The 26,028-nt window shown below is 51.7% G+C and overlaps 2 protein-coding genes across 2 annotated transcripts; one reads left to right on the top strand and one right to left on the bottom strand.

Annotated features, from left to right (window-relative positions):
- Positions 1-432: 432 nt before the first annotated feature.
- On the top strand, positions 433-7,462 carry PRSS54 (serine protease 54). Its single transcript, XM_065416803.1, is given in 5 exon segments — positions 433-600; positions 2,915-3,042; positions 4,727-4,983; positions 6,291-6,418; positions 6,971-7,462. Coding segments are annotated over 5 exon segments (1,173 nt in total).
- Positions 7,463-8,053: 591 nt separating this feature from the next.
- Positions 8,054-23,309, bottom strand: CFAP263 (cilia and flagella associated protein 263). The gene is made up of 9 exons (XM_065416849.1): positions 23,212-23,309; positions 21,424-21,550; positions 19,616-19,777; positions 16,939-17,094; positions 16,291-16,371; positions 15,490-15,645; positions 13,431-13,538; positions 12,119-12,274; positions 8,054-8,146 (listed from the first exon to the last, which is right to left on the bottom strand). The coding sequence occupies exons 1-9, from the start codon at positions 23,307-23,309 to the stop codon at positions 8,054-8,056; spliced, it is 1,137 nt and encodes a 378-aa protein (XP_065272921.1).
- Between the last annotated feature and the right edge of the window lie 2,719 nt (positions 23,310-26,028).

Here is a 26,028-nt window from a genome sequence, read left to right as displayed (position 1 = left end):
CACACCAAGGTCACTGGGATCAGTATCTGCCCCGGGGACCATGAGTCACATCTCAGTCTCTGGTGTGGCAGTGCTAAGCTGTGGGCTGGCCCTACCATTTTCAAACCGCTCTTTGATGGGAATGAAAGAAGATCCCTTCCACACTCCCCCGTGCAGGATGAGAGCCTCACCGGCTGGCTGCACATTGCAAATGGGCACTGAATACCGGCCCGCGGTGCTGGTCTCTATTTGGATCGGGGGGATTGTACCTAATGCTAATCTGAATAGAATTGTTTGGGGATTTTCATGCTTCCTGGTCCTGTAGCCAAGCCCCAGCTGAGCTACCCTGGGGCACCGGGTACTGTACAGAGCGTCTTAAACTGGCTCGCTTTAGCCTCCTCCCTAAGCGTGGCTGGAGATGCCATGGCAACAGTGATCTAACAGTGGCTGATTATGCAGCATCAGAACCCTGCCAGCACACGCGGTGCCCTGCTCCTTGGCTCGGCCCAGACGAACAGTGACTTCAGGGAGCGAGTGACGAACCTTCTCCCTGGGTAAAGCAGCTGCAGAGAGGAGAACAATGCAGAGGAGACCGGGGCGAACGCTGGCAGCGGGGGAAAGGTGGGGATGGAAGTGGCTGGGGGAGGTCAGTCTGTTCTCTGCTGGGGAATTGGGGCTCACACTAGTCTATGGCTAGGATAACCCAAGGGTTTTGGCAAGTGGGATGGAGAGGGAAGGCTGGGGCTTTGGAGATCGTGTAGGTGAAGAAGCAGGAGTCTGGCTGGGGTGAGGGAGAGGGGAGAAGGAACGGGGAGCTGAAGATGATCAGAGTGGTGATGGAGAATACGCTGGAGTGAGGCAGCCACCTGCGGGAGCTGATTTCTGTAAGAATGAACACGACACAGTAGGCCCTGCCTCTTGGTCTGTGAGGCCCCCTGACCAGCTGGGCAAGTCCAGCACTGGTTGGCCCTGGGTTCCCCGCTGAGCCGCAGCGAGGCCGCATGGCGGACATCAGGATGTGCAGAGCCCTAGTGTGGGAAGGATGCAGAGCTGGGACGGCGCTGGGGAGAAAACGCCGTTTCCAACTCGGCCTGGGGGACAGACAGACGCCTGGGCCTCCTACCAGACTGTCTAGCAGGAGGAAACCCTAACAACCCCTCCCCTTGCCGTGTGGCTGCCTTTGCAGGGGCCGAGGCGATGGTCTAGGCAGCTAAGGTGCCCCAGGCAGGTGATGGCAGGAGGATTGTTCTGTGGTTTCCCTAGGGGTCCGTCGCTTTGCCAGGGCAGCAGGACGAGAGGCCTGGTGCTGCTGTGGCTGTGCATTTCACGCTCCCCGGCAGCTGGTGAGTGAAGTTGTGTCTGGGAGATGCGACTGGGACGTTGCACTCTGTGATTTTATGAAAATATGCTAATGAGTGTGAATATGATGTAACTGGAATATGCTTCATGCAAAAGGTCTCTTGTGAGGTATCATTACAAAGCTTATAATCTACTGAGTGTGATACATTTATACAAATAGGATGATCACTCTTGTGTCTAAAACTAGAAATATGAAATATAACTCTGAGGGTCTATTGTAATTATGCAAAGTGTGGGCCATTAATGGTGGTTTGGAATCTTGATGGCTCCCATCAGCCAGGACAATTGACTGTGGATGGCTCTGTTTGCGGCCTTCCTGTGAGTCAGGCTGGGAGGAATGAAGGCTTGGAGTCTCACAGGAAATGTGACCATGTCACCTGGTACTGGAAACCATCTTAAACCTGGTGCTTTTCCATTTGGGGGGGGGGGGGGTGAGGATCCAGAGAGACAAAAGATTCCTGCCTTGTGCCAAAGCCATATAAGGGGGTGGAACAGAACAAAGGGGACTGCAGTCATGAGAAATCCCCTAGCTACCACCTGAGCTGGAACAAGGACTGTACCAGGGAAAAGGATTGTGCCCAGACTAGGAAGGCATCCAGTCTGTGAAAGAAGCTTACTGAAACATCTCTGAGGATGAGATTTTATCTGTATTCAGTTTTATTACTGTATTAGGCGTAGACTTGCGTGTTTTATTTTATTTTACTTGGTAATTCACTTTGTTCTGTCTGTTACTACTTGGAACCGCTTAAATCCTGCTTTCTGTATTTAATAAAATCACTTTTTACTTATTATTTAACCAAGAGTACGTATTAATACCTGGGGAGGGTGGGCAAACAGCTGTGCATATTTCTCTATCAGGGTTATAGAGGGCAAACAATTTATGAGTTTACCCTGTATAAGCTTTATACAGGGTAAAACGGATTTATTTGGGGTTTGGACCCCATTGGGAGTTGGGCATCTGAGTGTTAAAGACAGGAACATTTCTTAAGCTGTGTTCAGTTAAGCTTGCAGTTTGTGGGATGTGGTTCAGACCTGGGTCTGTGTTTGTGGCTGGCAAGCATGTCTGGTGCAACCAGGCAGGGCTCTGGAGTCCCAGGCTGGCAGGGAAAGCAGGGGCAGAAGTAGTCTTGGCACATCAGTTGGCAGCCCCAAAAGGGTTTCTGTGATCCAACCCGTCACCGTGACCTGACCATTGCACTCCCCAGCCAGTGCCTTCAGCTTGCTCCCAGGGGTGACAGAGCCTAGGCCCTGCCTGAATCAGCTCCAAGTGAGGTCAGCAATTTGGACAGCTGGTACTCATGGGACGGTGGCGCTGCCTGACAGGCCTGCTCAGATCTCAGGAGGCACCAGCAGCAGCCACTCACTAGTGAATGAGATGACAGGGGCCAGGGCGGGAGAAGGGAGGCAGAGCGCAAGCACTGCGGAGGAAAGGATGAGGTATTAATGGAGGAAAAGCAGAGAGGAGAGAGTGGTAATAGTCTGGGAAGCACAGGTCTGTCGGGTCCCGAAAGAGCCCTCCATTTGCTTTGCAGGATGTGGTACACAGATGAACTTGACACCATCTAGTTCAATGCAGGCATTTGCAGCTGTGGGGGAATTCCCCTGGGTGGTGTCGATACAGGACCTACAACACAACCACCTGGCCTTTGGCTCCATCCTGAGCGAGCACTGGATCCTGAGTGCTGCATCCAGTTTTCAGACAAGGTATGATGTGCTGTGGCGCTCTTCCTTATGGTGCGAGCTTGCTCTCAACTCTGGAGGACGCCACTTCTCAGAGGTCCTCTTTGGATGGAGGCTGCCAGGAGCACCCAGTTCCTCAGTGCATTACCTTCCATGTTCTGAACCAGCCCCCCCAGCACAGACTTGACAAGCAGGCTTTGCTGTAGAAAAAGACCAGGAACTGAGCCAATCGGAAGATTAAATTATCTCTAAAAAAAGGAGTACTTGTGGCACCTTAGAGACTAACAAATTTATTAGAGCATAAGCTTTCGTGGGCTACAGCCCATTCTTCGGATGCATATAGAGTGAAACATATATTGAGGAGATATATATACACACATACAGAGAGCATGAACAGGTGGGAGTTGTCTTACCAACTCTGAGAGGTCAATTAAGTAAGAGAAAAAAAACTTTTGAAGTGATAATCAAGATAGCTCAGTACAGACAGTTTGATAAGAAGTGTGAGACTACTTACAAGGGGAGATAGATTCAATGTTTGTAATGGCTCAGCCATTCCCAGTCCTTATTCAATCCTGAGTTGATTGTGTCTAGTTTGCATATCAATTCCAGCTCAGCAGTCTCTCGTTGGAGTCTGTTTTTGAAGTTTTTCTGTTGTAAGATAGCCACCCGCAGGTCTGTCATAGAATGGCCAGACAGGTTAAAGTGTTCTCCCACTGGTTTTTGAGTATTATGATTCCTGATGTCAGATTTGTGTCCATTAATTCTTTTGCGTAGAGACTGTCCGGTTTGGCCAATGTACATGGCAGAGGGGCTCGTTCACCTGCACATCTACCGATGTGATATATGCCATCATGTGCCAGCAATGCCCCTCTGCCATGTACATTGGCCAAACCGGACAGTCTCTACGCAAAAGAATTAATGGACACAAATCTGACATCAGGAATCATAATACTCAAAAACCAGTGGGAGAACACTTTAACCTGTCTGGCCATTCTATGACAGACCTGCGGGTGGCTATCTTAAAACAGAAAAACTTCAAAAACAGACTCCAACGAGAGACTGCTGAGCTGGAATAGTGTCCACCCTGGTGATTTGGACAGTGTGCCAGCGTTCAGTCAGCGGATGCGCAGCATTTCAGCCTGCCCCTCCCAGACACGGTACACCTAGGCCCCAATCCTCCCCTCTGATGTAGCACTCTGATGGTGAAAAGCTGGCAGTGGGGGAATCACTGGGTATCAGAGCTGCTATGGCATCTGTGCCCCCCTGCTCCATTCCCTGCTGTCAGAGGCATGGCTGAGGGAAGGGAGGGAGGGGGGGGCTGTGGGTGGCCAATGTCTCCCTACTGCCAGAATAGCCCCTGCAGGCTGTGCAATTTACAGCAGTCCTTAGACTACACGTCTAAGGGACCAGACAGGGGCTGGGCCACCCAGGTCTGGTGGGATGGCGGCATAAAAATCACCTTTGCACACATCTCCCTCCTGAGCTGTGCTGGGATCTGGACCCTGAGCCACCAAGTCAAAGGCATGGAGCCAATTCTGATCTCGCACTGGCTTTGCACCAGTATAAACTGCTTTGCCTAGTGGCCTCAATGTCTTCCGGGAGCTGGTGTCACCCTGCACACATTGAGCTGTCAAATTCCCACTGCCAAGGGGCTCTCCGTTCCCGGAGCTCTTTGCACGTCTAAGGCTCCTCTGGTCTCTTTCTTCAGGCATCCGGCTTTCGCCGAGGTTGGTATAACAGATCGGAACATGCAGAGGAAGCCCCAGCCCCAGTACTCAATCAGCACCATCATTCCCCACCAAGACTTCAACGCAATCACACTGGACAAGAACATTGCCCTGCTGAAGATGGCCACCCCCATAGAGTTCAGTGATGCTGTTCTGCCCATCTGCTTCCCCAGCAGGAACCTCACCGCAGCCACCCTGGAGAACTGCTGGGTGTCAGGGTGGCTTCACCCCACTGCAGGTAACCCCTTCCTTTTCCTGGGTGACCTGTACTAGAAAAGGCACAGGTCGAGTTTGACTGCTATATTTGGGGGGACAGCTCTAGCCAGGCCAATGGGACCGTGTGTGTGCGTTGAGGGGGACAGACGGACGTATGCACACACACACACATGCTGAAGCCAGTCCCCCGGCTCGCTGGTTCTCTCCCCCATACCTGGAGTGGTGGGCACTCTGGCTGCGGCAGGTTGCGCATGACCTGGGCTGCTGGTTTAGCGGGGGAGCCCCAGCAGCTGCTGTCCGCTGTAGCGACCTGAGTGCAGGAGCTGCGGCCGCTCTGGCACCAGCAGGACTTGATGCCGCTGCTTTTCTAGTGCCTCCTGGTGCTGCTGTGGCCACCTTCCTGCTGCAGCTGCTAATGAGGGGAGGCTGCTTCCCCGCCACACCACACCGAGACACACGGCAGCGCGGGCTCCACTAGGACCCTCACTCTGGGCTGCTGGGGGGTGAGGAGGAGGAGGAAGTCAGGGGTCAGTGGGGCTGCTGGCAGGCACCTGTCCTGGTGCATTATGTTAAATGCACTGAGCCTCATCCCCCCAACCTCCGCACCCCCAACGAGGCTGGCCCTGTTGTGGGGGGGGGAACACTCCCCTCGTCCCCCAAACTATGCCCCTGGAGAAGGCCAAACCTCAAGAGCTGCATTCAGAAGTCTGGGTGCTTTTAGTGAGACTTCAAAAGCCAGTCAGACCTGCTGGCTTCTTCCAGCTAGAAAAGCCGGTGAGAAACCAGAATGGTGACTGTGGTTCTTCAAGAGGTCTTGTCTGTGTGGATCCCACTCCGGGTCAGCATGCACCTGGGCAGGGTATGAAATCCAGTGCTGAGTAGCGGGGTGAGGGGTACACGGTCTGGGTACACGGGGCAGCATCCCAATTACAAAGGTCTTTGTTTTCTTTTCCTCCCCATAAAGCCACATGTCCTCTCATGCTAGGGGAGGCCAAACAGTGCTCCCCAGGGAGCTGTTAGATCCATTTCTGCTCAGCAAACAGCAGCTGGATCGGAGTCTCTGGGCTGGGGGGAATGGGGGTGCAGTGCCCCCGGGTGAAAGGAGAGGCTGGAGCCATGTTTCAAACCCAGCGCTCTCATTTGGCAGTGCAGGGACCTATCCCTGCCCACCCAGCGACGCTAATCCCTGATGGACTGAAGCAGATAGCGCTCCCTTTAGCCTGCTGGGCGTGTCAATAGGAAGAAACACAGCACATGTGACGCGGCCACTGCCAGTTCCTAGGCCCTAGACTGGGGGTCTCTGATCGCTTGGTTTCTTGGCTCAGACAGGAAGACGCACGGCAGCGAGCTTTCTAAGGAAGCTCTCAGTAGTGGATGTGGATCCCTGCCCCTTGAAGAGAATCGTTACGACCGAGTGCAGCAGCCACCGGGACTCCGATAACGTGACAGGATGTTTGGTAAGGAGCTTCTACTGATCCAGCCGCTGACTCTGATACAGGGTGCGAACTACAGGGGGACCTCAGCTCTGGAAGAATGGGAGCAGCCTCTGCTTCCCTATCCCCCAGTTAGCTCCTGTATTGTCCATGAGATCCGGGGCCCGCATCAGCCTTGGGCCATAATAAAGGCCTTAGTTTCCACAGGTTACTTTTCACTCTCCTCTGTCCTGCGGTTTTGTCACATCACACGCACTAGCCTTCGCCTGGGAAAACTAAAGTGGGTTCCCCTCCGTACCCCAGGAATGCGGCCCCTGTTCAGCCCGCATGCTGGGGATGTTTGGGGAGCCCGAAGAGCAGATTTCTGGGCAATGCATTTGTGATGGGGGTGCTCTAACAGCCTAAAGAAGAGCCAGCCCCCTGGAATTACTGGTGGCTTGTTGGAGCTGGTGGGATCTGTCCCCCTTCCAGTTTAGGATTAGTATAGAGGTGCCCACAGGATACAGGAGCAGTGAGAGCACACGTAGGAGGAAAACTGGTCTGTTTTGACTGAAACCTGCCTTTTCTCTCTTAAAGGGGGACCCAGGGAACCCAGTCATGTGCCAGGCTAAGGGAACTGGAGACTGGGTTCTGAATGGAGTGCTGAGTCAGGGCGGCATGAGATGCTATGGACCATTTCTCTACACCAAAGTGGCCTATTACAGCGACTGGATTTCAGCCACAACAGCTGATGCAGGAGTCCCCGTATATCCCACGTTTGCCAGAGGGCGCTCCGCTTTTCAAGCTCCGACTGAGGATTTGGGAGGGTCGTTTGAGTCAGCAGAGAAGGTGTTTCGATCCTCAGTCATCGCAGAAGCTGGGTCTGACCGTGGCCAAGCCAAGCAGCGACCGAAGGACATCCAGCCCGCCCAGGAAGGGCTAGCCAGGGCTTACAGCAAGTCTGACCCAGTGTACTATGACTACTACAGTGGGGAAACGCTCCCCATTTCTCAGGGGAGCTTACATCTGCCGCAGATCCCCACGGAAATGAGCGCTGTTTTCCTTCTGCTCGGGCTCCTGTTTAGATGAGACACTGTAACCGAGGCAACTGTGTGATTGACTGGCCTCGGGGACCATTCCCAGCACTCCATCGGTTTTAGTGCTGTTGACAGTGGCTATGTGGCATGATCCATGTGCACGATGCTGACAGGTCCTCCCCCCACAGCAACGCCCTCGCGTGTTAATCCGTCTCTGTATTTTAGCACTCACTCAGGCTATTAAACTTTAAACTCCTCCCCCCCCCAAAACTCTCCTGATTCCTTTTGTCCCGAGGGCCAGTCCAAAGAGGACAATGACTGTAAACATGTCCAGATACAATCGCCAGAGAGTAACTGATCAGACGTATTTGAGAGGGAAGGGAAGCTCAGGAGCACAGCTGATTCAGAACTTTGGGAGCCCCACAAAGAACCCAGGTCACAGAGCCCAGTGGATGCTCCAGCCTCTCCGACAAATGGGACTGGACAAACTAGAGGAGTCCGAACCCAGGCGGTTTTGATTTCTTTATCAATTGGGCTGAAATGGTTCCATCTCTTTTCACAGACCAAGCTGCAGTAGAAAGTGTTCTGCATTCCCCCAGTCGATAGCTTCATTTTTCACGTGGCTGGCTCCAAGCCAAATCTCTCACTGGCCACCTTGCAGGGGGAGACAAAGCTGTAGCTGGTTACTGGCCATCTTGACCTTGTTCCAAGCTCTGCGGTAGCTCTGCAAGGACATCTGCAGAAGTAAAAATGGAGAAATAAGAAGCCAATGGCAAACTGCCATGGAGTATACTGTACACCCAGGGCATTTGCCTCCCACGGCTTTCCTCTGAATACTGTATAGAAAGCAGTGAGATCCCCCACAGCAGTTTATACTGGGATCTGAACCTCAGGACTCTGAACCTGAATAACACTGAACTTTGGGGAATGCTGGATTCAGACCCCAGGGTGGATCTGACCCTTAATATTATTGGTATTACCCTAGTGCCTAGGAGCCCCCTCCTGAACCAGGAACCAGTGGTGCCAGGCGCTGTACAAACACAGAACAAAAAGCTGGTCCCTGCCCCAAAGACCCTACAAGCTAAGTATGCAACGTAGGGCCATCTCTCTGCATTAGAGAGAGAGCGAGAGAGAGAGTGGGTGTGTGTGTGTGTGTGATTAGTAGGAACCTGCCCAGGTTTCATCACACTACTGCATATCTCAATTCACTGACTGTGGGGCGAGGGTTGCGTTTCAATACAGAGAACTCACCAGTAGGTACTAAACAGTTCCCCTTTATTGTTGTTTTCTTTCTACCCATCTCGCTGCGTAACAAGGCATGATCTAAGGAAATAGCTTCAGGATCCTTTTCCTAGCTTGGGGCCAGACTCACTGTGTGTCCTTGGGCAAGTCACAACCTTTCTGTGCTTCAGTTCCTTCATCAGTAAAGTGGGCTGTGACGCTGGCAGACCAGGTACCAGCTCCTGCCAAGGCCCAGGGCGTCAGTGAACACTGACAAATGTGGAGCTAGAAACCAGTCTGGTTAGTAGAGTTAAAATAGATCTCAGGGTTAGACTTTCCGGAATGCTTGTAGGATGCTGCATGTATTAATCCGACTTACAATATCTGTCTCCCATGGTATAAAGTTAAATTGAGTGTTTGCATTGTAACCCTCTGCAATTGCGTAACTCACCAGACAGGAAGAGAACCATTAATTAAGGTAAAAGTGCTCGTCCTGCACACAAGATGGCCCATTGAAGGCAAATGAGGCATCCTGTAGCATCAAAGGACAGGTTTCAGAGCCGTGTTAGTCTGTATCAGCAAAAACAAGGAAGAGTCCTTGTGGCACCTTAGAGACTAACACATTTATTTGGGCAAGATGTCAACTGTTGGGAATGGGCCACATCCACCCTAACTGAATTGGCCTCGTTAGCACTGACCCCCCACTTGGTAAGGCAACTCCCATCTTTTCATGTGCTGTGTATTTATACCTGCCTACTGTATGTTCCACTCCACGCATCTGATGAAGTGTGTTTTAGCCCACGAAAGCTTAAGCCCAAATAAATTTGTTAGTCTCTAAGGTGCCACGAGGACTCCTCGTTGTTTTCATCAAAGGACAGAGACCTTGTTGATTGCATTCCTCACTCCCCCCAGGAAGCAGAGGCCTGTGCATGAACTCATCCCACCAGCTTGGATTCTGGAGTGAAGGGGATAAAAATCCCTGACAAGAAGGAACCATGTCTCTTTATATTGTCTGGACTCTGAGGGGCAAAACATAAGCAAGAGATCCCCATGCAGCTTGGCATGGGTCAGCCCTAAAGGACATAGAGAGCTGCTTATTACAGAAGCTTATATTACCGTTTAAAATCTAAGGGTACGTCCAGACTACCCGCCGTATCGGCGGGTAGCGATCGATTTATCGAGGATCGATATATCGCGTCTCGTTAAGACTCGATATATCGATCCCTGAACGCGCTCCCTGTCGACTCCAGAACTCCACCGGAGCGAGCAGCGGTAGCGGAGTCGACGGGGGAGCCGCGGCCGTCGATCCCGCGCCGTGAGGACCCAAGGTAAATCGATCTAAGATACTTCGACTTCAGCTACGCTATTCACATAGCTGAAGTTGCGTATCTTAGATCGATCCCCCCCAGTGTAGACCAGCCCTAAGACTGTGTGTGCTTCCTGCTTTAACCTTGTTGTCAATAACTCTCATTTCTTTTCTTAGTTAATAAATCTTTAGTTAGTTTATGACAGGATTGGCTCCAGGCGTTGTCTTTGCGTTGAGATCTGAGTACAATTGGCCTGGGATACGTACGGCCTGAATATTGTTGGGATTTTGGGTGGAAAGTGACTGCGATGCTGTATGGAATATGGGAGACACTTTATGATATTCTGGATGCCAATATTGTAAAATTGCAATGAATCGTGCCAGATAAGCCGTGTGAGGCATCTGCAAAAATGTTACAATTTGCCAAGTATGATGATCTTGTTTATATGTTTGTATCACCTTTGTGCTATGAGTTATAGATATGTAGGGTATAGCTGTATTTCCAAGCTTGTGCTGTGTTGCTGGGTGACACTCCCAGACAGATTGGCATCTGCCCTGCCTAGCCTGCTTGATGGCCCATCAAGGGACTTCAACTGAAAGGAACCAGGGAAGACACCTTATGAGTGAGCAGCAAAGCCTGTGCACAGAGAAGTCTAAGGCTTCCATGCCATGTGCTGGGCAGTTTTTGTTTGGAACAAAGGAAATAAGAGCCACATGGCAAAAGACTATAAAAGGCAACTGCATCATCTCCATTTTGTCTTCATTCCTGCTTCTTACCTCTGCAGGAACTTTGCTACAAACGGAAGCTCTGAACAAAGGACTGAATATACTGTAGCTGTGAATGTGTTCCAGAGGGACTTTTAAGCCAGCAAACTCACCAAGAACCTGATGTATGGACTTTGAAGTCTTTGTATGTGTGTGACCGCTTTACTATTTAACATCTCTCTTCTTGTTCTTTCTTTTCTCTTTATAATAAACCTTCAGTTTTAGATACTAAAGGATTGGCTGGCAGTGTGGGATTTAGGGTAAGATCCAACCCAATATTGAGCTGGCAATGTGGCTGGCCCTTTGGGGTCACAAGAACATTTTGTATAGTGAGAAGAGTTTTTAAAGAACTCCTCACCTTACTGCACCTAGGTGCTGATTGGGAGCCAGAGAACTGGAATGCAAGAAAGGGGGCTGTGTGATTTCTTTTTTTGCTTCTTGATAACTAGTGTGGGGGATCAGGAGCACGGTTTGGGACTGGTTGGGGCGTTTAACATCAGTGTCACCTACCAGTCTCGGGAGGATCTACTCTCCTCTTTGCAGCCTGCCTTGACCTTGACATTTCCAGTGAGGCCTGCCCCAGGCACCCCGGGGGACAGTGACTATCTATCACATAATCCAGTTTGCCTGGGTGGCAAGATAAACTGGAATGCCCAAGGCGACTGTCTGTGACTCCATGGTAAGGCTGTTACAGCGCTTTAGGAGTTCACACTTGTTACTGTGTTGGTGAAATCTAATTATAGAACATACCACCAATTTGGGGTGTCTCTGCCCTGCTTTTTGACCATCTGCCCTGAGGTTGGCACTCCCAGTCATAGCCGCCCCAGCCAGCGTGACATAGGGATAACGATTAGTCACTGATAATGAATGCTTGTAAAGTGCTTGGAGCGTGTTACAGGAAGATGATCAGAAATCAGCTCCAAAACATTTTCAAACAATCACGAGCGTGGGTGTTTGAAAAGGCCCAAACTGGTTACATGGGCAGAGGTGAGAAGTTTACACTGCTGCTCTTCTGTATTTGATAGTTGTTAAAAAGGTCAGGATAATAATAACTGGATGATGCTTCCTATTAACTCACTAATAACCAGGTCCTGGCTTAAAAGCCCTTGGGTTCCGGCCTCAGAGTTCAACTGTGAGACCCACTCTGTCCTCTGAATACATTCAGTTCAGCCTCTGACACGATCGCTGCTTTGTAAACAGGAAGCTCGTCGAGTTGTTCAATTACACTGTAGTTAAAACCACAACTAAAATCGCCCACTCATGCTGCAAAGCAACAGACCCCTTCACCATAATCGCATGAACGTGGGTGGGCACAGACAGGTGCCCTCTGAAGTTAAACCCCAGCTGTGTGCAGGGAAGGACACAGACACTGTCTATGCTCAGCTACAGACTCTGGGAGTTCTTGTCTTACTGTACCTCGGCGATCTCCACCTTCCTCTCCCAGATCTTAATATTGTTTTCCAGGTCATAGATGGCCATCTTCTGATTGACATACTTCACCACCGGGGGCACTCTGTAATCTGAGAGCTGCTGCCGCAGCTGCTTATTCACACTTTCTGCTTTGGCTCGCTCCTGAAAGAGGAAAAGGATCCAGGGCAGGTAGATTAGGTGGGATATTGCTTTCTGCAAAGCCGCAATTTGGAAAAAAACCAAACCCATCCCCTAAAACTGAAGGTCGAGCGATTAAACTGTGCAGCTGCTATTAGCGTTTCGGTTTTCTGTCTGCCGGGGGCACTCCGGAGCTGCTTGAACTCACTGGGCACTCCCTGCTGCTACAGCCTGGGACAGTGGAGTGGCACAAAACCCAGCCGGGGCCCCCCTTAGAGGGGGACGGGCAGTGCCTCTAAAAAGAGGAAGGATATTAAATGCAGGAAGCTATGCCAAAGCTGGGTGCCTAAAGTTAAAGTCCAAACTCCATCCTTCAGCACCTAAAGTGAGAGCTGGTTTTCAGAGCACCACTAAACCCTCTGACTTCAATCAAAGCTGCAGGTACACAGCCTTTCTGGTACCAGGGCACCTGCCTGCAGGTGCCTGAATGTAAATTTCACAGCATAACTTTAGACACCCAGCTTCTAGTATTACAATTAAATATATTGTAATATTCCTTTGCTAATTACATACGTAATAGACAATTTGTGATATTATTATGAGCATCTCTTATTTGTATGGGGTTGTGTCTAGGAGCCCTAATGGGAGATCAGGCCCCGCTGTGCTAGGTGCTGTACAAACCCAGCACAAAAAGACAGTCTCTGCCTCAAAGAGCTTCTGATCTAAGTATGTGGCCAAGTTAACACAGCTTTGAGAATCTTCATTCCTTCATCTCCTGACTTTTGTGTTTTAAAGTCCCTCCCAACTGCTGCCGGAATGAAAATAACTCCCATTGCTACGCCAGTGAAGGGCAGCTTACAAAGAGCCGAGGGGCCAGATTGTGATCCCATCAGTATAACTCAAGAGTAACTCCGCTGAGGTCAATAGAGTTACCAAGGGTGCAAAACAAGGGTGTGATCAGAACTGGGTCAACTGACTTGAATGGAATTACTCCAGCCTTACGCCCGTGGGACTGGGATCAAAATGTGGGTGTAATTCAATACCAGCCTCACTTACTTCTATGCAGTAACCCAGTGTTAGAAAATCTTAAAAGAAATGGTCTCATAACATGACATTTCTGGATTAAAAAACCAAGTAAACCCACAATCCCTGTATGGATTGTTTCTGATGTTCCTACTACCTCCTCCACCAGGATGGTTTCCCTTTCCATCTTCTCCAGCGCCTCCTTCCTCTGGGAGATATCTTTCATCAGGTGGGCGGATGTTGCGGTGGTGTTCTGCAGCTTTCTCTGAAACAGCACAATGTGGTAAAGTCAGCGAGCCCAAAAGAGGGCAACAGCTCATCAGTGACCATGGAAGGCTGGAGTCCCTTTACTCACTACACCGTCAAGCTTTATCTCGGGCTGGCCTTCTGGGACTCCGCTCCCTACTGCCACTTCGTCGTAGAATGCATTGATCAACGTGGCATCTCATTTCTGAGTTTCCCTTGTAGATGGCAGCCTCGGGATCTAGCCTTTGTTTAACACGTTCTAGCATGATGTTACTTGGTAGCCAATACGTCATCAAGGAGCGGTGGGGCCTGTGTCCTAATATTGCGAGAGGCAGAGCTACTGCTGCAACCCAACGTTTCTTACTCCAGAAAAAAGGAAAGGAAAAATCTTTCCCCTGCCCTTTCCCAGTGTAGTTTAACAATAACTCGGGGGAAGATTTCCAAAGGAGTAAAGCATCCAGAACCATTGACTGTCGGTGGGAGTTGCACATGCCTGTGAAAATCTCCCCCTTGGTTTATAAGGTAGCCATACCCAGGGATCCTAAAATATGCAATGGACTCACAAGCTCTTCATTTTTCCTCCCGCGGAGGTGCAGCCAGCTCTGGGGTGGAATGCAGTAACCTCGCTGGAGGCAGGAGCGGAGGGGAAGCGAAAGGTACACTGGAAATGCCTAAGGTGTTATTTTCCCCAGGATACTATGCCCAATATCCCAACTCTTGCAAAAAGTGCCACGGGATGAACCTTTAATGACCACATCCCTCTTTTTTATATTACAGCTGAGAGACAGAATCTGCGGCAGCACAGTGCCCCAACGTTAGTACTGACTCAGAGAGGAGGAGTCCACCTAATGAGTCACCTCCACCACCTGCAGCAGCACCTGGATTTTTCTTGAAGATCACCCGTCCAAGGACTGGGTAGTCTTAACCCTGCGTAACTGACGAGATCACAGCTGCAAGGATACGCAAAAGTCTCTAGGTAGGTCAATGCTAAGGTTACTGCTTACGGCCCTGTGGGACAAAATAACCACACTGCAATGTTGGCAGCTTCGCACCATCACATGTGGATGCAGGGCCGTCCCTAGACATTTTGGTGCCCTACGCAGCCCCCCCGTGGGGGTGTGGGGGGAAGAGGGCTGGCCCCAGGCCTCCGCGGCGGGGCAGGAGCAGCTTTGGGGGACAGGGAAACTGTCCCCCCAGCACGAGCCGGCGGAGCGGGTTGGGGCCGGGTCGCTCCACTTCCTGCCGCCTGGTGATTGCAGGGCGGGCCCGACCCCGTACTCACCGGGCAGTGGGAAGGGGACTGACCTGGCCCCAGCCCCAGCCCGCTCCGCTCTGCTCCCCTGGCTCCCAGCCTTGGGACTTGGGGGGCAGGGGGGAACCGCCCCCCAGCACTCACTGGCAGGGCAGCTGGGAGCCGGCGGGGCGGAGTGGAGTTGGCTAGGGCCGGGTCACTCCACTTCCCACCGCCCAGTGAGTGCAGGCCCGACCCCTGCTGCAGTCCCCCAGGATATAGCTCAGGGGAAGGGGTGGGGCAGGGGCAGGGGCAGCTTTTCTGGCCAGCTCAGCTGGCCGGGGCATCGGGCCAACCGCAGGAGCAGCACGCAGCTGCGTAGTTTGCGTATGGGTAAGGACGGCCCTGTGTGGATGCCACAAAACCCACATCAGGAGGATGTATCGAACACACCCTAGCAGCCACAGCGAATGTAAGGATCTTTATAGGCAGGCAAATCCATCAACAAGGGAATGGTTCCAAAAATTCCAGGGCAGGTGCCAACTCCCAGCCCCCACCTGCTGGAATGTATACTGCAGGCAAGCCAGGGAGCTGTTAAGCAGGAATAAAAATGCGTCTGATTGAAAGAGATGGCCTGGAAATAGAGTGTGTGTGTGTGAGAGAGGGACAGTGTAAGCACACCCCCCCCCCTTACCCTGCAGGAGATAAAGAGAATGCAGGTGCCATGGGCTTGACTCACTTTGTAGGAATTGAGGATTTGAAGAGTGTTTCCCGCTGTCAGTTTTAGCTGTAGCAGGTCCCGGTTCCTCTCATCAATCTTCTCCAGAAACTGAGCGTTCTCAATCTTCAGCTGCTGGAAATCAACCTCATGGAGTGCCTCGCCCATCTCTTCCTTCTGTAAGCCAGCAAAGAGACAGAGGCTGATGATCACTGAGCTGAGGCTAAATGCCACATAATAGGGCTTTGCTCTGTGGGGACAGCAAGCGGGGGGCCCCTAAAGGATGCAATCGTCAACCCAACCTGGCCGGGCTGCTAACTCAGGGAATGGGGAGGAATAGGGGACATAACCTGCTGCTTCCTTCTTAATCTGGGTTTCCGTTCAGTGGATCCATGCAGTGCCTGACCCCAGCACCACTGGCTATTCTCCTGCGACACCCACACGACCCCTTCCATGAGGAGCTGCAAAAATCCACCCAAGCTCTTCTCCATAGCACAAAAAGGTGCAAATTCCCACTCGGCAGGATCTCTGCTGCGGTCACCCTGCACAACCGTCTCACAGGTCTTAAGCTGCTTTGGGGCCTGCCTCGAACATACAAGGTGCTCTAGGTTGGGGCCTTTTCTTAATAAACTCAGAGATGACTACAATCTCTGCCAATCACAGGAATTAAGCTTAGAAGCAGAGAAAATACACAGAAACATTAGACCCGCCCTGTCTGGGTGAGCCCCTGAAATCGCCCTGCCTGCCTGCAGTGAGCTGCCATTGGCCCCTTTCATTTTCAAAGGGCTGCAGCTTCCCTGTTTCTCTTCAGTCTTTACACACCTGCTTGAGCTGCAGCTGCAACTTCTTCTTCTGCACTTTGAGAGAATCATTTTTCAAACGCAATTTTTCTTTCATTGCATCCTAAAAAAGACACCGGGATCTACTGTCATGGTCCTGGCTCTCTCTCCGGTGGGGCCCAACGTGAGAGAGCCCCCGGGCTCCACTTCTTAGCGTGACGCTCCCGTTCTTCCAAGACACGGTGTAACTTTCATGACACTTTGTCACTAGCCAGAAAAGGAGGGGAGCCAGCACCCGCACGAGGCTGTCGTTCACGCCCCTCTATATAAATCAATCAATAAGAAATGCTCCGACAGCAACCGGGACAGCACCCTGCCCCAAATCCCACATACCTCAGCCGTGTAACTCCTCCAACCTGCACTAGGGTGTGCATAGGTGAGCTATGCAGTCATTCATGTACCAAGTCTCCTGTGTCATAGCTGGACATGTCATTGGTGAGCCCCCAAGCAGGCTTCTAATGCACTACTGTAACAGTGAATTGCAAGGTAAAAAGAGATATCCAAACAGACTTGCCAAGGTAGGTGTACGTATGGCCCAAAACGTGGGGGAGATTATCCATGGATCAGGATTTTGTCTAAACTATTTAGCCTGGTATACAATGAATGTATAAATACATAACTCTGAACTGACCCTGTAGTGGTTCTTCTCCTCAAGATATCTCAGCACCTTCTCAGAAGCTATGACACTCCCTTTCTTCTTGGATATTGTTTGGATAATGTCTTTGTTAAAGTTGCACATGGCTTTCTTAATATCAGCCCACCGAATATCTGCTTCTTCCATGACAGCCTGTAGAATCGAAGTCACATTATAGTAAAGAGATGTCATCTCCCATTCATTTTTTGGGCCTTGGGGTGGAGAACAACACATAGGAACGGTGGGACAAGTTCTCTGTTGGCATAAATCCATTGACGTCAGTGAATTTTGCCCTATTTGCCCTGTGGCAGTGATGTTTTGGTAATAATATCAATCTCTCATTCATTGAAGAACAAGAAAAGCAAAACATCTACTGTACTTGAGTTTCAGGGTTAATCAGTTCTGCCTTGACTTGCAAATATCTCCAGATCTACCAAGTCTGAAGGAATGGTTGTGTTCAAAACGCCACTTTTGATAAGAACATATGAATGTTCAGGATGATACAAAAACAACGAGAAGTCCTATGCTGTGTATTTATACCTCCCTACTGTATGTTCCACTCCATGCATCCGATGAAGTGGGTTTTAGCCCACGAAAGCTTATGCCCAAATAAATTTGTTAGTCTCTAAGATGCCACAAGGACTCCTCTTTGCTTTTGCTGATATAGAGTAACACGGCTACCAGCACTCTGAAACCTGTCAGGATGATACAGTTAGGTTCTAACCATTTAGCTTAATCAAAGGGCTTTTATTTCACTCTCCCAACCCAAAAGTGGGTGGGATGAAAGAAAAAAAAGATGCCTTTATAGTGTAGAAGAAGCCCTTCCAAATTGATTTGTGTTGATGTTCTGGATTAGGAATCCAGGCAGCATTGCCATTTAAAGACCTCTTTGCAATTTTTAGGGACCTCAAAAAACAAACCCTTATTGGGTGAAGGGGCACATGGATCGGCAGATCTGACACTCGCGGCGCTGTATCAAGCAAACCTGCCTACTCAGTTAAGCAAAGGTGATTCTTTAAAATCCCAACATTTCCTCCCCTGAACTACGAGGTGTGGCAAGTAAGCAACTCCTGGCTTTGTGAGATGAATCTCAGTGTAAAAATCAGAGTATTTCCATTGATTTAAATGGTGTTACTCTGGTATCACATCAGTGTGAGATCAAAATTCTGGCCCTTTATCACTAGTGAAGCACAACAGCTCTTCTCCCCCCGAGCCTGGCCCTCAGATTTGGGCAGATTTGTGACACTGAAGTTAGGAAAAAAACTGGGTAACACTTGTAAACTGGGTAAAACTGACAAAGAGTCATTGACAGGGCCGGCTCTGGCTTTTTTGCCGCCCTAGGCAAAAAAGCCACCGGCCGCCCTCCCCCCCCCGCCCCCGCCATTGCGGCAGGGGAGGGCGCCGAGCCCGGCCGCGGGCCCGCAATCCCCGACCGGCCGGAGCGCCGGGGGGAGGGCGGCAAGCCCGCCGCGGCTCCGCTCTCCCCGCGGCCAGAGTGCCGGGAGGAGGGCGGAGAGCCCGGCCGGGGGGAGGGCGGTGAGCCCGGCCGGGGCCCGCTCTCCCCGACCGGCCGGAGCGCCGGGGGAGGGCGGCGAGCCCGGCCGGGGCCCCGCTCTCCCCGACCGGCCGGAGCGCCGGGGGAGGGCGGTGAGCCTGCTGCGGCTCCGCTCTCCCCGGCGGCCGGAGCGCCGGGGGAGGGCGGCGAGCCCGGCTGGGGCCCCGCTCTCTCCGACCGGCCGGAGCGCCGGGGGGAGGGCGGCGAGCCCGGCCGGGGCCCTGCTCTCCCCGGCGGCCGGAGCGCCGCGGGGAGGGCGGCGAGCCCAGTCGCGGCCCCGCTCTCGGGCCGGAGCGCCCCGCCGCGCCACCCCCCTCCAGGCGCCGCCCCAAGCACATGCTTGGTGGGCTGGTGCCTGGAGCCGGCCCTGGTCATTGAGACAAAATATGGAAGCCCAACGTGCCATTTTTAGAGCAGGACCAGCCTCTCAGAGTTCTTGGGACAGCTGCTTTATAGCAGCAGCCCTGCACCTCCTGTTGCCTCCCAAGAAGTTGCTATTGCCCAGTAACTCTAAGCTCACAGAAGAGTGATCACAGCATTTAGCAGCACACGTGCTACATGTTGGCATGATGACATTCCAGCCCCTTCGTTCTTTGTGCAGTGTAAAGAAGCCGATACGCAAACTGGACGGGTAATAACGCAATGGAATGCCACCATGACAAATGATCTAACGGGGGCATGAGGCAAGTGTTTGGTGCCCCTGTAGTTTTTGTCCTTACCAAGGATCATAAACACCCTGAGCAGCTGTTGCAGCAGAGAGAATCTGTCTTAGTTCATCTACCAGCTCTTGCATCACAGAATCATAGAATATCAGGGTTGGAAGGGACCTCAGGAGGTCATCTAGTCCCACCCCCTGCTCAAAGCAGGACCAATCCCCAACTTGCATCCTCCAAGGCAGTCAAAGAAAAAACCCTAAAGCTAAATGAATCATACTAACCTTCCTCTCTGGGTTAGCAATTTATAGGCATCTAAGAGAAATTAACACATTTCTCTAGAAAATCATCTTCCTCAGAGGAACGACCCTTTCTTCATAGCATAAGGGCTGTGAGGCTAAAAAGAGGTAGGACAAATGAGGATACTAACTACACCAGGGATTCTACAGCTCATGGAAGGCTGTACCTGGTAGTTTTGTATAATCCGTTCAGAATCCCCCTTGGTCCACTGAATTTCTTCCTTCGTCTCATCCAGCTCCCGCTGCGCTAGATCATTCTTCTGCTCCACTGTCAGGCCTATAAAACGATCAGCTGCAGCACGGGATTTAGATTTACGTCTGGCACGTGTCTGCAATCCGGAGAAACAAAGGACTGAAGGAGCAAGTAGATAGCGACAGGATCCATTCGAAGTGGTCGCCATTAAAAAGTCAATGTTTGCCAACGGTTACCGTATTTTCCCTATACTTAGAATAGGAAATAACCACTGTGACTGTGAGGGATCTGTAGACACATGATGGGCCTGATTCTCATTTACACTTAGGGTATGTCTTCACTGCAGGCACTTACCCGCGTGTTGCTCCAACTCCCATCCGGTACACACACAAAACTCTCTCACCCAATTTCGGTGGTGCTTTCAACCTGGGCTAGTAGGCTAAAGTTTGAGGGAGGCTTTCACATGAGCAGGTAATGCACCCACTTGGCAGTGATGATGCCAACTAAATCCCTCGGGTGCTGATACTCCTTCAATGTCTTCCCACAATTCCCCCCGGGTATCCAGAAGGACAGACAAGTTCTCTCCCAATTCACTGGGAAAGACTCGCACTGCAGCACAAAGACACATGGGATGTGCCCCCAGAAGTCCCAGCGACATACAGGTGGGTGCAGAACAAGTGAGGACCCAGTAACTCAGACAGGGCTCTGCAGTGTGACTGCTCACACCTGGGCTACCCTAACCCAGGTGCCCATCATCTGAGTTAACTCTGCATTGAAGCCAGACCCAGAGTGGCAGCATAAAGGGGCCTTAAAAAGGGTATAAATTAGCAATGTAAAGTGACTTTAGTGTAAATGAGAATCAGGCTTGTAGACTGTTTAGTAGTGGTGTCCATTTGTAGCCCCTTTTGGGCTGTTCTGATTGCTATTTAAACTCCACTCCACCTGGGAAAGAGCTGCCAAAGAGGCTACCCCAGTCTCAGTTTGAGGCTTGGAGACGGTGCAATATACCCCCAGGAAGGAGACCAGGGTGAGGAGTGCCCATAGAGCTCCCACTCCTTGAGTCATTGCTGAGAAGGTGAAACTCAAACTCAGGGGCTGCCTAGCTCACGGATCACAGGCCACAGGGGCAAGTAAAGTGCTCGCTGGAGCACAAGAGGGAGAGTCTGGGAGAGGTGGGTCCTGTCACAGATTTGATGTGTGGCCTCGGACAAGTCTCTTGATCTTGTTGTGCCTCAGTTTCCTGATTTGTGAAATGTGGATAAACCTACCTTACAGAAATTCATTAGTGCTTATAAAGTACTTTCAGATCTCTGGCAGGTGCCATGAAGGATAAAGTGTTATCGTATAAGAGAAAAGGTGAATGGGAAACTGAAAACTGGACTGGTCTTCAGACTGAATCCAGCTGCAGCAAGGGACAGCGCAAACCCTGATGCCTGCTAGAGCATCGGCATCTCACCTCAAGTATGTGGTTAATTTCCTTCTAAGACATCCGAGCACTGTGGCTGTACGGTAGAGAAGTTGCCTGGTAAACATCACTTTTCAACTCCACTCGCTTATTTTTAAATATTCCAGGGTACATTTCAAACTGGGTGAGATGCAAAGGGAAACCCATTGGATGTGTTTATGGGTGACTGCTCCGCTTGTACCTCTTCTCACGCAAGCATTAAATGAGAATCCCAGCGAGAGGGAGGCGGCTGGAGAGTCGGAGTCAAGCTGACAGGCAGACCCCGAAATGCTGCATTGCAAACAAGAAGTAACTATCGCTGTAGCTCTGTACAGTACCTGCCCCAGGTCCAGCGAGGATCCGAGTACATCTGGCAACAAATGGCTGACCAGATCCTTTGGCTCCATCTTGTTGTAGTATTTTTCAAACATTTCTGTCTCGACTTTGAGAATGGAGAGGGCATGGCTGCAAGGAGGTGGAGGTTGGCATGAGCAAGCTCTGACTTTCAGGTATAAGAGACTATAGAGCATATGGTCAGTGTATGAAACCAGAGGGGAAACATAAGGCTTATAGCGGTGGAAATTTTAGGTGGGGCACCATAAACATCCATAGATGCACACAAATGACTTGACTCTCTTCTTGATGCAACAGTGGGGTAAATGAAAGAATCAGGCCCATGCTCATTAAAGCCCCAATCCCGTTCAAACTGAAATCCATGGGAGATTTGCTATGGATGTCAATGGGAGCTCAGGCTCTAGGGGAAGGGGACTTTGAATGCACCCCTTCAAATCTTCTTCTGGGGCTGATCTTTCATATACAGGATCTCTGCTGGTAGTCCTGATCCCAGTAAGGCGTTCCCAGCTGGAACCAGCAGCACCCACTGTGGAGCTGTCCCCAGCTGGTAAATCAGCAGCTGTGAGTGACACATAGGGTGACCAGATGTCCCGATTTGATAGGGACAGTCCCGATATTTGGGAATTTTTCGTATATAGGCACCTATTACCCCCCACCCCCGTCCCGATTTTTCACACTTTATATCTGGTCACCCTAGTGACACACACAATCGGGATGTAGATAAAGTAACTGATCTTATTTTCTCATGTTTCTGATTGGGGCCGAGCCCAGAACATCCTTACCGAAGAACTGCCACTGGGCTCCTGTCAATTATCAAAAAACCCACCAGACTTAAAGGCTTTCTGATTGCATACAAGGCTCACACCTTTCTGAGGAGGCTGTGCTGAGACCACAGAAGTAACCCTCAATCCCCATGTGATCCATGACTTTTGTACAGCTCCACCCACCCACATCCCCGGTATATTTCCTCTCTATTACATTTGCTCCATCATTTTATTTCCAGCGAGTGACAGATGGAATCATCTACTGGGAACTCATTATAAAGGGAAGAAAATGTTTAGCAGATGGTTCCTGAACAGTCTGGAATGATGGACCTTGCTCACATATACACACAAGATGCCTCCTTTACTATCAAATACGTCACGATGCTTCGCCCTTCATCAGGGGGACAGGCACCCAAAGGCAGAGGGGTGGAAGCAGCTTCAAGCCTCGCACTGATCGACATAGAAAACATAACCCCAAAACCCCTCTCTCATCAGGGACAGAGGGCATTAAACCTGAGCCAAGTCTGTGCCAATATGAACAGACTGTGGGGGAAGAGGAGCATGTTATAATCCAGCTTTCTTGTGCATAGAGGATGGGGTTTTCAAACAGTCCTGCATATAAGGGCCATAGGGAAGGTATTGCCTCAGCCTGCCCTGATTATAAAGACTGGGGGAGATTATATCTGAATAGGACCGTGCTCTGTGGAGTGAGAGTGTGGTGTGCCCAGCCCCCCCCCCCCCCCCACGTGAGATTGGAGGCATAATGTACCCCCTATGAGAGCTGGGGGGTCCAGTGCCCAGCCCCCCATGTGGGATCGGGGGCATTATGGACCCCATATGAGAGCTGGGGGGCGCTGTGCCCACCCCCCATGTGGGATAGGGAGCATTTTGTACCCCCCTATGAGAGCTGGGGGGCGCTGTGTCCAGCCCCCCCCCCCATGTGGGATCGGGGGCATTATGGACCCCCTAGGAGAGCTGGGGGATGCTGTGCTCAGCCCCGTCCCGTACCTGGTCTCCTGCACCAGGGCCTCGAGCTGGGGCAGGGGCAGGGCTGCGAGCTCCTGGGACTCCGCGGTGCAGACGCTCTCCGAGTCCTCGTCCGCCATCGCTCCCCGGGGTTACCATGGCAGCGGGAGGCGGTGGCTCCGGGCTCCCCGCCCCGGCCGGCCTGGAACCCGGAGCCCGGGCCCGGCCCGCGCGGAACACTCGCCCCCTAGGCCGCCCGGGCCTTTTACCCGCAGGCGCCAGCTGCTGCCTCCTGTGGCCCCCCCCCCCGAGCCCTGCTCCTCTGGTGCCCCCCAGAGTCCTACTGCCCTGGTGCCCCCCAGAGTCCTGCTTCTCCCTGTGCCCCCCCGAACCCTGCTGCCCTGGTGCCCCCCAGAGTCCTGCTGCCCCACCCCCGCGACTGGCTGCTGGCCCCTGTGCCCTGCTGCCCCCCCGTCCCCAGCCTTGCTGCCCCCCCGCCGAACCCTGCTGCCCCCTTTGCCTCCCAGCGGCCGGCTGCTGGCCCCTGTGCCCCTGTGCCCTGCTGCCCCCCCGTCCCCAGCCTTGCTGCCCCCCCCGCCGAACCCTGCTGCCCCCTTTGCCTCCCAGCGGCCGGCTGCTGGCCCCTGAGCCCTGCTGCTCCCATGTCCCCCAACCCTTCTGCCCCCACGAGCCCTGCTGCCCCCCCGCCCCCAGCCTTGCTGCCCCCCTCCTCCGAGCCCTGCTGCCCCCCAGAGTCCTGATATCCCCCGAGCCCTGCTGCCCCCCCGCCCCCAGCCTTGCTGCCCCCCTCCCCTGAGCCCTGGTGCCCCCCAGAGTCCTGCTGCCTCCCCTCCCCACAGCTGGCTGCTGACCCCAGAGCCCTGCTTCTCCCTGTGCCCCCCAGAGCCCTGCTACCCCGTCCCCCAGCCCTCCCCAGCAGGCTGATTAGTGCCGTCTCTGGAGGGTCTGAGGAAGCTGAAAGGTCTTTTTGGAACACTAGGTGTGCAAGGGAATGCAAAATCTCTCCCTCCGAAACCCACCTTTACACGCCCTGGGGAGAGACCCTTTGTATGCTAACCTAACCCCCTTCTGGAAACCCCAGATCTGTATCCAAAGGGAACTGAGCATGTTACCAGAGTGCTTGTTTTGAGCTGACCCACCAGGTGAGGTGTGAAAAGACTGCATTTGCTAAAGTCCATGTGAGAGGATGAACTCTGGTGTGCTTAGAAGCATGCATGTGGGTTCCTTTGTTGTTTGTAATCTGTGTTCTTTGTAATGCGTCGTACCTTAAGAACAAAGCCGGCTTGCATACACGGATCTGTATTAATTTATGTCTTATCCGTCTCTGAAGGGAAAGCATGAAGGTGTGCCAGGGCAGTCTATCCATGCTGGGAAGGCGGGGAACTGTCCAGCCTGGGAATACCCCGTCAGAAGGGAGAGAGATGAGGTCTCCACTCAAGAGAGGCAACAGCTGAGGAGCTGAAAGCCAAGAGTGGTGCCCTTGCTGAACCACTGAGGAGAAAGACAGGTGTAGTTGCCTGGAACTGTGACAACATCACCAAATATTGTAATACAGATAAAATCACAGTAGGTTTTGGGGAGTGAGAAATCTCAGTCCCATAGGATTTGCTCAAGGCTGTCAAAATCTTCTCAGGCAGCAATGACCATTTGAAAGGCAGTGTCATCTAGCGGATAGGGTACTGGGCTGAGAGCCAGGATATCTAGGTGTATCTTTGTTCCTAATAAAACCTTAGATCATTAAAAAGTGAAGATTTGAAAAGTCCGGTGTATTTGTCACTACTAATGGTTTGTTCGTTTTTGCAAATGCTTGAATAAGGAAAATCGGTGAAGTCAGTTTCACTTTTCATTGCAGTCACTTTCACTCGGATTCTTAATCTTTGGGTTTCAGACACAGCAAGGGAATGTTGATGTGTTTAAAACAACCGTTTTCATGGGCATTTTAAAAAATGAATAAGTGGAAACATCGTTGCTGGGCGTAGATTTGAGAAGAGCTTGGTTTTACAGCACGTGGAGCCAAATTTACATTGACAGTGTTACATTTCCTATGGCTTTCCTTCTGAAAGATCCCAAAGCACTAAACGAACCCTGTACCACTGGGATCATCACATCTTGTCCCACCTGGCTCCACCCCCCCCAAGTCTCTGAGGGAGGAAATCTCCACAAGGACCCCCCCTTGCAGAGCCCCTCCCTGATCTTTCCATTGCTCTCTGTTTTCATCCCACCCCCAAGTGCTGAAACGTGGGACCTGTCACCCTCCCCGAATCCTCGCAGATCCATCAATGCAGAGGCTCTGAGCCTCCCCTGCTGTTCCAGCCTCCATTGCCCCTCCCCTCCCAAACACACTCTGCCCCCTGGCAGTATGGTTCCATTGGAGTCCCACTACCAGAGATTCCCTGGACTGTGGCTGCCCCAGGACCTCCCTCAAAACTGGGGTCCCACCACTAAAGAAGGCTCTGTGGAAGAGACAATAAGGTCCCAGATAGTGTGGCCATTTTTTTGGGAACCTGTGTGTGGCTAGAGCTGGGAAGATGGCAATATCTCAGCCCTGCCCCAACTAATCTCCAGCCCCTTCTCCAACAAAGTATCTTCTGTAAGGGTTTTTTTTTTTGTGGGGGAATGGTGCTGGAACACACCTTATGTCTCCCCCACATTGGAATGGGGGGGGTTGGATGTGAAAGGTCCCTAATGCACATAGGTTGGGGAGATGATCCCACCCTTGCAGTAGAAAGCAGCAGCCAGATTCACAGCGCAGTGTACAACAGGGATAGAGGCAACTTTGAAGGCCAGATTTTCAGTGAACAGAGACTCCAAGTTCACTTGCAAATACCCAGGTGTGGC

This window comes from Emys orbicularis, chromosome 14 (assembly GCF_028017835.1).
Source record: "Emys orbicularis isolate rEmyOrb1 chromosome 14, rEmyOrb1.hap1, whole genome shotgun sequence".
NCBI lineage: Eukaryota > Metazoa > Chordata > Testudines > Emydidae > Emys > Emys orbicularis.
Note: the sequence above shows the minus strand (reverse complement) of the source record. Positions and strands in the feature narration are given on the sequence as shown.